Source organism: Diadema antillarum, unplaced genomic scaffold (genome assembly GCF_040938485.1).
Source record: "Diadema antillarum isolate AM-2024a unplaced genomic scaffold, OU_Dant_1.0 scf00000120, whole genome shotgun sequence".
NCBI lineage: Eukaryota > Metazoa > Echinodermata > Echinoidea > Diadematoida > Diadematidae > Diadema > Diadema antillarum.
The window spans coordinates 1,506,934-1,520,000 of record NW_027271009.1 but is presented as its reverse complement, the minus strand read 5'-3'; the positions used below and the strand labels follow the sequence as shown (position 1 = coordinate 1,520,000).

The following is a 13,067-nucleotide window of genomic DNA, read 5'->3' as shown; positions in this document are numbered from 1 at the left end:
TTGCACCTATTTCTCAGTTACAAATGTTTGAAAGTATTCAGGTTAATCCACATCAATCTAGGCAGTCACTTGCATGAGACCCTAAATGACCAAAATACAACAATAAACAAACAAATAAAGCAAACAAAAACAATACATACAATGTACATGCCATTACATTAAAGTGATGGTTGACAAATCAATGCCCTTGAGAGCTTTTGGATAAAGAACACCTTCCAGCTACGATTGTATTAATTGACTTCCTTCCACATATATCTTTGCATCTCCTTCTCATTAAGAAATGTTTGAAAGCATCATTAAAAAAAAAAAAGGGGGGGGGGGGGGGGGGGGGGGGAGTCAGCATTGATCCAGGCAGTCACCTGATGAACCTTGTCAGCTGGTAAACTGCTTTCCTACTCATAGGTGGAAGGAAGTAAGGAAGGTCCTATGGGGGACTCATGTGAGCTCGTGAAAACAATACAGCGCATCATACGCATGACGTCATCACAAAAGAATGCAAAACACATCAAGATATTTAGGGGACACACAAAATGGCTTGAGTGAGGGTTGTTTGTTTGTGTGTTGTTTTGTTTTTGTTTTTTGGTTTTGGTTTTTTTTTGGCCATTTATTACCTGGGAAGTACTGATCAATCGTACGGGCAACTGCTTCCAACACTTGGGCCTCCTGTAAAAAGAGAATTAAAAAAGAAATGCTTTCATTGAAAAGAAAAAAAAAATGCCTTCACCAAGGTCAATTCTTTACTTTTAAAATAATAATTATACATGATACTTTATAGAATATCACTTTATAAACAGTTATCATTACATGGACAAATCTCTACAGAAAAATCATGCAATGAAAAATATTTTCCACAGTAAAGTACACCAAAAATGCAGAGTAAATTGCTATGTGATACCATGGAAAATGATTCCATGTTTGAACTACTGGGGACGTCCTGACAATTTCAAATCATTAATACTGACAACCACTTCCATCAATTGTGCATCTGATCCACTCATACAAACTCCACATGTAAATGGGGATTGAAATAAATGGTGAAGTGGGGCAACTGGACACTTGCTTTGAATATCACCTTACAGAACAATCAAGCTCATATTGCACACTCTACAAACCTGCATCAGTAGTACTCAATAGAATCATACGTTGTAGGTACTATAATGTCTCAAGCCAGCAGCATACAGGTGTATATGAAGCTTGCTTTTGTTTTTGTTTCTCATTAAACCTTTTTTCAGTCCTCCACTCTGTTTGGAGTGCTAGGAACCCTGAGCACCGGTTCCCATCACAGTTCATCAAACTTTTTATCACTGTTTCTCTTCGTGCGGTGGGAAGTGAGGTCATGTGCATATCCCCACATGACTCTGAAATGGGTCACTGTGTAGCAGCAGCAGCTCTTATAGGAAGTTCCCAGCCTCATGGTTAATACACTCAAAAGACTGGACCACGTGTCATAATCTTACTTGGCAAACTAGTCTAACATCTTAACTATTTACAGGCAGATCTATTTCTGACCAGAGGCCATTTTAGCACTAAGGTCAACATGACTGATGACCCAATATTCCCAGAAAGTTGTTGTAACACCATGGCCTTTGGCAGGGCTATACTCTATCTTCTGTTTACATGTTTTATCAAAAGATTCTTTAACAGCTATTTAAAGGTTTGAGTCATATGTAAAGCATAGATGTACCCACTCATCTGGAAAATCTTTCCCTAATAAAGCAGTATGATGCCATTATGATGATCCCTCTGCTATATGGGGTAACACTAAGATCACTTTAATTATGTGCACATTATTTATCCACATGGCAAGTACACGTTGTTCTCCACATAACTGCACAGACTACAATTAATTATGACATGACAAATAGAATTGCTTTCTGCCACGTGAAGCAGCTGCAATAAGTGTCACAGAATTCAATGCCAGCAGAAACTCACGCAGCATTCCCAAACACATTACAGCGTGTAATGGGGGAACAACAAAACAAAACAGGATATCAGAAACCTGGCTATCAATGCAAAACAACATTTCACTATGTGTTCTGCAATTGTTTCAAACTATGAAGAATCTATGACCTGACATTACGATCTGTATGACAGTCTCCACTGAATTTGCTGCTTTCATTTTATCCGCCTTTGCACAGACACAGTAATACACATAAGGATTTTTCAGTCACTACCAGTAATCACTGTGGCTTATCTAATGAATTTCCTTGATGCCCCATCACCTCCAAGCTGAAAATGTCTTTGTCAATCATAATAGAACTTTAGCAATGATCGACATATGATATCAATGACAGAATCTTGGTTTTGAAGGGTTTTTTTTTTTTGTGTGTGTGTGTGTGTGACATATCCAAGTAATGTGTTCAAAGAAAATACAAATTGTACATTACACTTGTAGCATAAACATTATTATAGAATACATATGTTTAGATACTGTAAAATGAGAAATGTTCGCGTGCATTTTAATTTCGCGAAATTCGCGAGTGCCAAGATTTGCGAAATTAAAATGCACGCGAAATTTCTTATCTACACTATATGCATTGAACGCAAGAGGCAATTCGTGAAAATTTCTTGTCACGAAAAAGGCCGTCGGCTCCAATTTGCGAAAATTTCGTGCCGCGAATATATCATGTTTTACAGTATTCATTTGGCCACATAAACAATGTTGACCGTATCATAAATTAACACAAGTCAACATGCATAATTTGAATTACATAGGTCCTTTAACGCAGCTATTACCATGGCAACTCAAAATTCAATCAAACTCCAAGCATTCAAGACCTACTTAAACACTGCTGGCAGTGGACCAGTGTTCCTTCTGCAATCAAGACAATAGTAGGTCACGACAACTCGTCGATTTGGGGTGAGAAATCAACACACTCCAGTTTCCTGGTGATGGCATGACACTGTGTTGCAAGTCCTTTGCATCCAAGCGAAAAACACAGTTCTCAAATGGGCTCTAAATTCATCTTCAATCATTTGGAATTTGCTTGCAATATGCCAAAAGGCTTTACCGTGAAACTTGTCGGGCTGATGGCATTGCTAGAATAATGAGCTGCTTGGGAGTATTTTGAGATAAAAAGTGTAAAATAATTGCCATCGTAAGTGTGTGACTTTTCTACCTGAAGCACCATCTCCATTCATTAGTGGCTAGGTACAACATTACTATCATAATTATGATGATCAAATCATGCCCCAGCAGTAGCCAAGATATATTTTTAAGGGGATGTGTAGAGAGTGTAGCCAATGAAACAAAGGATTACCGGTATCAACCCATCTCTTGAACTGTTTCGAAGAGGTTCAAAGAGGTTCACATATGTGCAATGCAGTATGATAGGGTATAAAGCAATCTCCTATTAAACTTGACTTTGATAGGAGCCTCACCTCTGTATTCAGACCATTTCCTTGGCTTCTCCTCCCAAAGGAGACGCAGAGCACGCTGAGCTCTGCATGGAGCAGGGCAAAGCGGCCCAGGAAGGGGACGTGATGAGATGATGAGGGGGAAGAGATGGTCCTGTTGGCCGTCAGCTTGAGCTGGTAGGAGTGCTTGAGCCGCACCCCTTGGCTGGTGTCCCACAGGAATCCGCAGACTCTCTCATTCTGGAAGGTGAAGATGATGATTTACTTTTAAAGGGATGGTATAGTATTGGACCCCGTTAACAGTGCGGGGCTGGGCCGAGCCCAGCCTCAATTGCGAGGCCGAGCCCCGCAATTTTGTCCGTTTACACTGCCGGGCTCGGCCGCGCTTTTGATTCAAACCTTTCAATATTTTGTCGTAGTGGCGCTCTCCTTGTAAACAAACGCAATTTGGTATTGTCTGGTTTTAAGACCCTTTGCCAACTGAATTCCGTGTCGGGCAAAGGTCTTTGCCGAAGGAAAAAATCCTTTGCAGGACAAAACCACCTTAAACTATACTAGTTTTCGACGTTGAGGGGGTTAATATCCTGAATAGCGAAAGATACAGGCAGGGGGTTTGGAAGCCAGACTAAAATTGGCCGCGCATTTGGCCCAGTTTGCGTTTATACCAAGAAAAGGCTGGGCTCGGCCGCGGCCGGGACCACCTCCAGAGCGAGGCCAAATGCGAGGCCAATTTGGGCCTTGCATTTGGCCTTTTGTGCGTTTACACTGAAATGAAGGTGGGCTCGGCCACAGCCGAGCCGCGGCCGAGCCTCGCACTGTAAACGGGGTCTAGGTTGAGGGGAGGATTCGGCTTTTAACTTTTTTGTGAAATAGAAACCACTTCATGAAAAATGAGAGAGCATACAATTCTAAGAGGAATTCAAAGTTTACTTGATGAAAATCGGTTTTGATATGGCTGAGATATTCTAAAACAAAGCAAAACAAAGCAATCGTAATACAAGGTTGGTCCCACCTTTTATTAGGATATTTATTGGAAGTACTGCTGTATTAGGATAGATATATCCTAATCAGGCTGTCGTCATACATGTATGCCACATCAGAAGAAGAGCAGCAGATCATATTTAAAATCATCACAGGATCTTGTCTAGCAGGAGAGCAGGATAATTTGCTTTCTGGTGCCAAATTAGAATGTCTACCATACCGTTACTTAAAGTTGTCGGGTTGTTGCAGGGCATTACACTTCTCAAGCAAAGAGTTTTCTCAATGAGTCATCCCTTTGATCTATCATGAAACTTAGCAATATTCACAATGCTACATGCCTACCAAAATGATGCAACAACAATTTGACAAAAATAGCAAATCTGTGGATTCCCATTCATTATTTCAAAGTATACCAAAATGCGAGTACATCATCACTATCAACATTGCAAACTTTATAGAAACTAACAGTCAACAATATTTAGTATTAAAAATGTACAAAGTACAGAGCAGCAAGCACCGGTAATAGTTTTGATAACTGTGTAAACATTGCACAATTGTACATATATTGTACATTTGGTCATTCTAAAACTAGGCTTCATACACCACATCATTAAAAGATTTTCTCCTGTTTACATCAGGGGTCAGAAAACTTTTCGTGTGGGCCGGTAGACAGTGGAGCTCTGTCTGAGCAAGTAGATGCACTCAAACATCATATTCACTCTGAATGGAAATGATCTGAAAGTTCACTGTGGAGAGAATTTTCACTTCACACCATCTCTAGAACGCCAATTGCTTCTCAAGATGGTCCATGGTCTGGTATATGACTCTCGACAGGAAAACTTCAAGGACGTTGTAAACTCAAAAACTTCTGCCATTGCCAAGATCCCAAAAACACAGACACAATTATTGAAACTGGGAGGCAGAAGGCCTGCATTCAAACATCTTATCTCTTTACTTCTTCAAACTCAGTTGGTCAACATTTTCCTGTATTGCATAGACGATTTGTAAAACAGTTTGCTCACAGTGAGCTGGGCATGAGTACAGTCTTCATTTGTTCTCAAACAAACTTTACAGAACAACCATTTTTACATATTAAGAGTAATGCTTTGCAAATGTGATATTTCTTGTTGTGGTTTCTAGAAGCTCCATGCATCATACAAAGAGAAATGGAAAAAAACTTTTCGTGCAATTAATTTTTCACACTTGGCAGGATGACATGAATTTTGCGTGTTTTATTCCATGGAATCAAGACCTTAATCAGTGGAATATATGACATGCAAAAATATCCATATGCTTTTATTTTCGCACTAGTTTCTGGTTGCGCAAAATGCGCGCAAATTTCCACAATGCAAAAATTTCCGCTTTTACAGTGGTAAATACACACAGCTGGGTCAATCCATGTCAAATCATCCAGTGCTTGTCACCCGACCCCCTCCGATTTTCTTTAAAATCGCACCAAATGTTCCCCAAAGTGTCTGACGGAAAATCCCAAAATATTTTGCCCCAAGGTCGATTGGTTGCTAAGATACAGCCTCACATAGCAACCGGTGCACATTCAGAAAAATTAGTTAAAAGGAAATTAGGCATTTTTGATTGATTGTGGTGGCATGGATATTTATGCAAAAGCGTTCATTTTCTGGAAATTGAGAGAACTTTATGGTCTCTGCATGAAAAACTGACTGTGACGCAAAATTGACTTTTCGTTAACGTGCACGAGGTCACCGAAAATGGTGTTAAATGTTAATTTCCAAAATGTTGATGCCAATTTAGAGGCTAATATCTTCCACATTTCATCACCTTAGGTTCTAAAATATTATGCTGTTGAAGGCTTTGACTTGTTCAGTAATTTTGAAAAAAATCGGCGCATTCATGCCCATCGTTTTCACGGAGAGCGCCCTCAAAGTTGACAAAAATGAAAAATGTGCCAAATTCAAGGTCACGGATCACCCTTCGTCCCACCTAGGAATGGCACCAATTTTTGTGTATTGATAGACATTTACCTATATTATCTTGGGTTACCAAAGAAATTTTGCTCCCAAAATGTTCAATGGCAAATTTACCCTACCGAAAATGGTCGTAAACGGCCAAATTCCCATGTAATATCACATATTGGGTTTAGAGGACATTTCAAATGTCCACACTTTCAAGATGAAAAGGCCTAGCCCTGTGGTATTTGCAGTAGGGATAGTCTGTTATACATATTTTAGTAATATATACCACAAAACACTTTTATTACATAATAATGACCTTGAAATTTAATCCAAATTTTGATAAAAACAATAAATTGCTCCATTTTCCTCATTGCACTGAATACAATATTATGTAATACGTGTTTTGTAACATTTTTCACAGAGCAATATTTCAAGAATTATGAAAGCTGACAGCCTACCACATTAAGGTTCTAAAGTATTTGTGCTCTTCTTTCAGATTTTGTGTCAATTTGATCATGAATGTTATACCCTTGACCTTGAAGTGCTTCTAAAAATAGCTGTAAATTTGTTAACTACAAATCTACACATGTGACAGGTGTATTATGGCATGCTATACTTGTGATTCTTTCACAAACACAAAAGCTTTTTATGGTGTAAATGTATATACTGGAATTAATCTATACATGCTTGTAAGATATGTTACAATTAATTACTTTGTTCTGATAATGACCATCGATCCATGCCACCACAATCAATCAAAAATGCCTAATTTTCTTTTAACTGATTTTTCTGAATGCGCACCAGTTGCTATGTGAGGCTGTATCTTAGCAACCAATTGACCTTGGGGCAAAATATTTTGGGATTTTCCGTCAGACACTTTGGGGAACATTTGGTGCGATTTTAAAGAAAATCGGAGGGGGTCGGGTGACAACTTTTCTGAAAATTTGATGATTTGATGTGGATTGACCCAGCTGTATCTTGTACAATCTATCTCCAAAACACATCCATGTTCTTCTTATAGATGCTACAAAAAAAAATAAAATAAAATGATGATTGAAATTGATTTGACGAATTCCTCACCTGTTTCTTGATATCTCCTGAAGCGGCTGTGATGCTAGTCCAATTCCCACGTGGGCCAGACCAGGCTTTCACAGGACCTAGTCTAGGGTGGTTCAATTCAGCACAGACCTGTTTCGACAAGGAACCATAGAAAGAAGAGTTATTCAACTTTACACGAAAGAGTACACTCGTTCAAATTTGTATTTAAAAGCACACCTCTCTTTGTCTCAGTTATACTTGTGATATGCTAAGACTGCAGGAAGATTTTCAGGATAAGATGAGTTAATGTCACGGCCACTAAATGATTCAAACATCAATCTTCCACAACCATGCCCATCACAATGTAAAGTTCACAAACCACAGGGACATTTACACAGTTAGGCAGTGTTATACTACAAAATTTGATAGAAGATACGGATCATGCCAGAACAATACAATAATGTGATATTGCGTAACACTGCCAAAATAGTCTAAGTTTATGTGGATTATGCCGGTTCTGATTGCATTACCAAGTAAATGTAATTTTGCACCAACAATGTGCATGAATGGCTGCTGGGTTGTGGTTGCTGCCATGTATTTGCGTACATACAGCAGCAAGTCACATAAATGCAGCATGAAAAATCACATTTATCTAGTGTGCATACTAACACTGCCAAACCAACACATTCTGATAGAAAAATGTGATCTCTAAGATTTGGAACATGACTTGGATCGCACTGTTTGGTTTAATTTTCAGTGTGGCCCTACATGGCTAGCATGCCAGTACATTTGAATCATTCCATTTATTCATCTGGGCAGTGTAAAACACAGCCTGTTGGTTCAATTGTAGTTTATAAGCACTGAGCTCTTGAAACAGCAGGCCTATGTTGCAGCAAAACAATGATAGACACAAATCATGTGAGTCACTACAATCATTTCCTGATATACAGTGTAGTAGAGTTGACACAGTGCACAGAACTACTGTACAGGCCTTGTCAGATGAAAAGGTACCATGTACCCTTCAGACAAAGAGTACCAGTATAATAATACAATGAACTTGAATCAGGACTCTCATAGCAATATTAAAGTGTGTAAAAGCTGAGATTTATTGCCTCAGCATAAGATTGCAGTCTACAGAGGGCAAAAGGAAGGGTACAATATCATTTTTCTGGTATAAGACAAAATACCAGCTCCTTGAAAGGTAATTTTCATTCTTGGTGATCCAAGGAATTGCACTATGTGCTAGCATGCAAAAATTTTGTGAAAGCCAAGTTGCCTAGCTGCTACAAGTACAACACGTAATATGTTGAAAATGATTTTTGTATTGTCGCAAACAATATTGACTTTTTTCATATCATTATAATACAAACAGTTGTATCATTAATCACCATGGACAACCCATCATTTTCATGAAACATCATTGTCATTATTCCACAATCATCGCTATATAACCAATAAATGTACTTTGATGCTTAACTCGTTTTCTGCTGCATGATGTAACATGACACAAACTTTCCTTACTAATCGACATCTTTGCAACATTTTCTCAAAAGTAGATTATTGCCTAGTACTTGTACGTAGATACTTTTATACAACGAAAAATGCACACAAAAAAGCCTGTATTGGGAACTAAAGCCCACTGTTGCTTTGCTTTTTTCATCAACACTTTCACAAAATAAGGTTGTGTCGCCTTCCAGAGTCAAACCTGTTGATCACATGCATTCCCCTTCATATCCAATTCATGATGCAAGCATGCAATGATGCCTCTGATAATACACTGTACTCTTGCATGAAGGTGTGTGTGTGTGCGTGAGTGATACCACAAGGAGACCTGATGGCAAATCTTACCCATGCTTATCGTCCCAGTTTCAAACAAGGACATCACCTGATAACGCAACATTGCCGAACCCAAATTGCTGCCGCCCTGAATCTCGGATACGGCGTCACAATCAAACACGCCGCAGCCCCAGTTTCAAAGTCTATTAAAGATGGCAACGAGACCGGCTACTTGAACTCCACTCGACCGAGTATGATTAACACATCAAACATGACAGAGTTCAATGATAAAAGCACAGCTTTGCAGTCACTGACCGAATCTAAGTGTCATCACCTGATATGGAATGACTTAAAAAAAAAAAAATTAAAAAGAAAAATTAAGTGATAAGTGTACCCACTAAGAAATCGCACTAATCATTAGGCCAGGTACATTGTACATTTGTAACTATATACTAGTATGCCATATATTTTAGTTTGTTTTTGTTTTTGTTTTTTAGCTAATCGGGACTTCCTCACAATTTCGCAAACGTAATGTATTACACTTGTGATCATGGAGTACCGGTAAGCCTATATTAATGAACAGAGAAAGCCTATATATGCATGCACATCACATGCTTGTTGGGATCAGAGTCAATCATATTCTTAACACATTGTGGAATCTGCAAATTATAGCAACTTGTGAAATTCATGAAAATTTGAATTTTGCAAAATATATACCGGTAGTGTACATACAGATCTCTATGGGGTACACAATGTTTACTGTGTGTCTTTCTGACATCCTACATGTACTCTTTAGATCTGTTAGTTCAACTTTTATCAGCCCCCACCAAAAAAGTTTCATTTCAGACCTGACCTACTTCAACTCCAGTCCAGATTCTGGACGTCTTTGCTGGTCACAACTAAACCCCTTCAATGTGCGTGAGATCTGTTTCAGCCTGTACGCCTCTGATCCTGATTTCATAAATAAGCCCACACACCCCCCAAAAAACCTTCTGTCTTCTGTGTTTGATAGCGTCATGCTACACCATCAGCAACTGCAATAGCTACCATGTAATGCTATACTCTCTCATATGTGTCAGTGCAGTATGGAGACATCAGGGCAGTGGACTACCGGTACTTTAATTCCTGAAAAAAAAGAAGAAAATGAACCCTGTGCTTGCAGTGTCATTTATAAGTGAGTGGATACCTGAAGTAGTTTGCCCTTCAAAACCCTCAAAAATTTTTGACGGTTCACCTACCAATGACCTTTGACATCAAAGCAGAAGGAAATAGATCATCCATCACACCGCCTTCCAGTAAATGACACATACAATGTTTTCATGGTGTTTTCAATTTTGCAAAATCCACAAGTCAACTGATATTCATGACCTTGGTAGGAAAAAAACTGGAATTTTTAACTCAAAAGGGATACTTGTTTCTTGTTTAGTCACTATGGTTCGTGATAACCTCTTGAAGTCCAAAATATTAAAATATTACACTGGTGAAAGATGTGCCATACATTGTTTATAGTATCAATTTCTCTAGCACTGATATGAATGTGACACATATGATCCTTAAAAGGGCATTGTACCGGTTTTTTATTTTTTTATATGTTGTTCTTTTAATTCTAAAAGACCCAGTGGTGCAAACAGAATCAAAATTTCATAACGATTTAGTCCGTAATTTCATGGTGAAAATGGAAATTTTTGGGCGAGAATTATGCTAATGAGCTGACGAGCCCGGATGTCGTGATGTCACAGGTGCCAAATGTTTCACTGATTACAAGCCCTCGCATACGCGTGCGTTAAATCGTGCCGAGTAGCAGACGACGCTTAGGCCCAATTTAGCTAGCAGGCGGCACTTGTGTACTGTCCTATCCAAGCAGCTGTCTCAAATTTCGCTGAACCAAATCGCACCAAAATTACAGGATATACTTCTAAGCATATTTCAAAATACCGTATCATATTTGAATGAAATCGGTAATCGAGAAGTATCAATATTGACGCCGAATTTCAAGTTGTCACTAAAAAACACCTCACTCTTCGCGAGAGATCTTGGTAAACGCGATATGCACAATCTAGAACTGAAGTTAGCCGACTAGTGCTGTGCGAACGGGGAATTTACGCGGGAACTAAATTTAACTAGAAATATCACTTAAGGTGATTAATACCCCCGCCCCGTGACGACAGTCTTACCCAAGGAATGATCTTTCCTTGATCTTCTGCCATTTAAATGCCGTTACCATGGCAACGCAGCTTCCGACACGTCCGAAAAATATGTCTTGCACATCTTCCCACCAAGACTATTGTGTGTGCCACATTTCATAAGCTTTTGTCAAAAACTGAGGAAGTAGTTCAATCCACAAGATCTTTCCTTGATCTTCCACCATTAATATGCCGTTACCATGGCAACGCAGCTTCCAACATGTCCAAAAAATATGTCTTGCACATCTTCCCACCAAGACCAATGTGTGTGCCACATTTCATGAGCTTCAGTCGAATACAGAGGAAGTAGTTCAATCCGCAAGATCTTTCCTTCATCTTCTGCCATTTATATGCCGTTACCATGGCAACACAGCTTCCGACACGTCCGAAAAATATGTCTTCCACATCTTCCCACCAAGATCAAGGTGTGTGCCACATTTCGTAAGCTTTGGTCAAAAAACTGAGGAAGTAGTTAAATCCGCAAGATCTTTCCTTGATCTTCTGCCATTAATATGCCGTTACCATGGCAACGTACTTTCGGGTACTGTCAAAAAATGTGTCTTGCACATCTACAACCAAAGGCACACATCTGTACCAAGTTTCATGGAAATTGGGCAAAAACTGAGGAAGTAGTTTGCAACAAAAAATTTTCCATCATTTTGGCTCATAATATGTGAGCTGTTACCATGGCAACATACTTTTTGTCACTGTCAAGAAATGTGTCATGCTGACCTATATCCTAAGACAAACATTCAATATGAATTCCATGAGAATTGGAAGCACACTGATGAAGCAGTTTTGCCATGAAGCATTTTGCCCTATATTTTACCAATAACATGCCGTTACCATGGCAACGCACTTTTTGCCACTGCGGAAATATGTGTCTTGCACATTAACATATTCAGATGAACATCTGTACCTACTTTCATAAAAATTGATCAAAAACTGTGGGAGGAGTTCGCGACGCAAGATTTGTACCCATTTTTGCCCATAATATACCGTTACCATGGCAACGTACTTTTGGGTACTGTCAAAAAATACGTCTTGCACATCTACAACCCAAGGCACACATCTGTGCCAAGTTTTATGGGAATCGGTTGAAAACTGAGGAAGTAGTTCGCGACGCAAGATTTGCAACGGACCGACCGCCCGACCGCCCGACCGACCGCCCGACCGCCCGACCAACCCCCCGACCGACCGCCCGACCGTCCGCTGATTCCTATATACCCCCTTCAAACTTCGTTTGGCGGGGGTATAAAAATGTCATGATTTTAGCGATTTGTGTGATTTATGAACTTTATTTTTCATTCAACTTAGCTCAAATAATTTATAAATTGATTTTTTGCTCCCGATTACTTGAAAGATTTGTCTCATGATATTAGATGGCTAACTTCAGTCTGTGCTTGCGCAGGCAAGTAGGGCTACCCCTACGCCGCGGTCACTCTTGTTTAGTTCATACAGAGCAGATTGTTTTTAGCGACGACAGGAAAGTCGACAACTTCACTTACGCTTCTCAACTTGCGATTTGGTTCCAATTAGCGTGAGCAAGTGGACATGAGTCATAAAATACTTCTTGTGATTTTGGTGCAATTTGGTTGGGTGAATTTTGAGGTATCTACATGGATACGGAAGAACTCTAGCACTATGCCCACACCAGCGCTTGGATCGCGAAGCGGTGGCACTGTTTGTATCTACGTGGTCGGGCCACTCTTCCGAGGTATGGGTCCTACTAAAACTAGATCTAAGTTAGTCCTTGGTGTTAATACGACCACTATGAGATTTATCTCGACCACAAAACATT

General features: G+C 39.4%; 1 protein-coding gene across 1 annotated transcript in view; it reads right to left on the bottom strand.

Annotated features, from left to right (window-relative positions):
* The window catches only part of LOC139720048 (endonuclease/exonuclease/phosphatase family domain-containing protein 1-like), a 38,145-nt gene that overhangs the window by 6,325 nt on the left and 18,753 nt on the right, over positions 1 to 13,067 (bottom strand). Inside the window, exons 4-6 of the mRNA XM_071631421.1 lie at positions 7,350 to 7,457; positions 3,382 to 3,597; positions 612 to 663 (exon numbers count right to left, since the gene is read on the bottom strand). Of these exons, the coding sequence (XP_071487522.1) occupies positions 612 to 663; positions 3,382 to 3,597; positions 7,350 to 7,457 (376 nt within the window). The remainder of the gene's footprint in view (positions 1 to 611; positions 664 to 3,381; positions 3,598 to 7,349; positions 7,458 to 13,067) is intronic.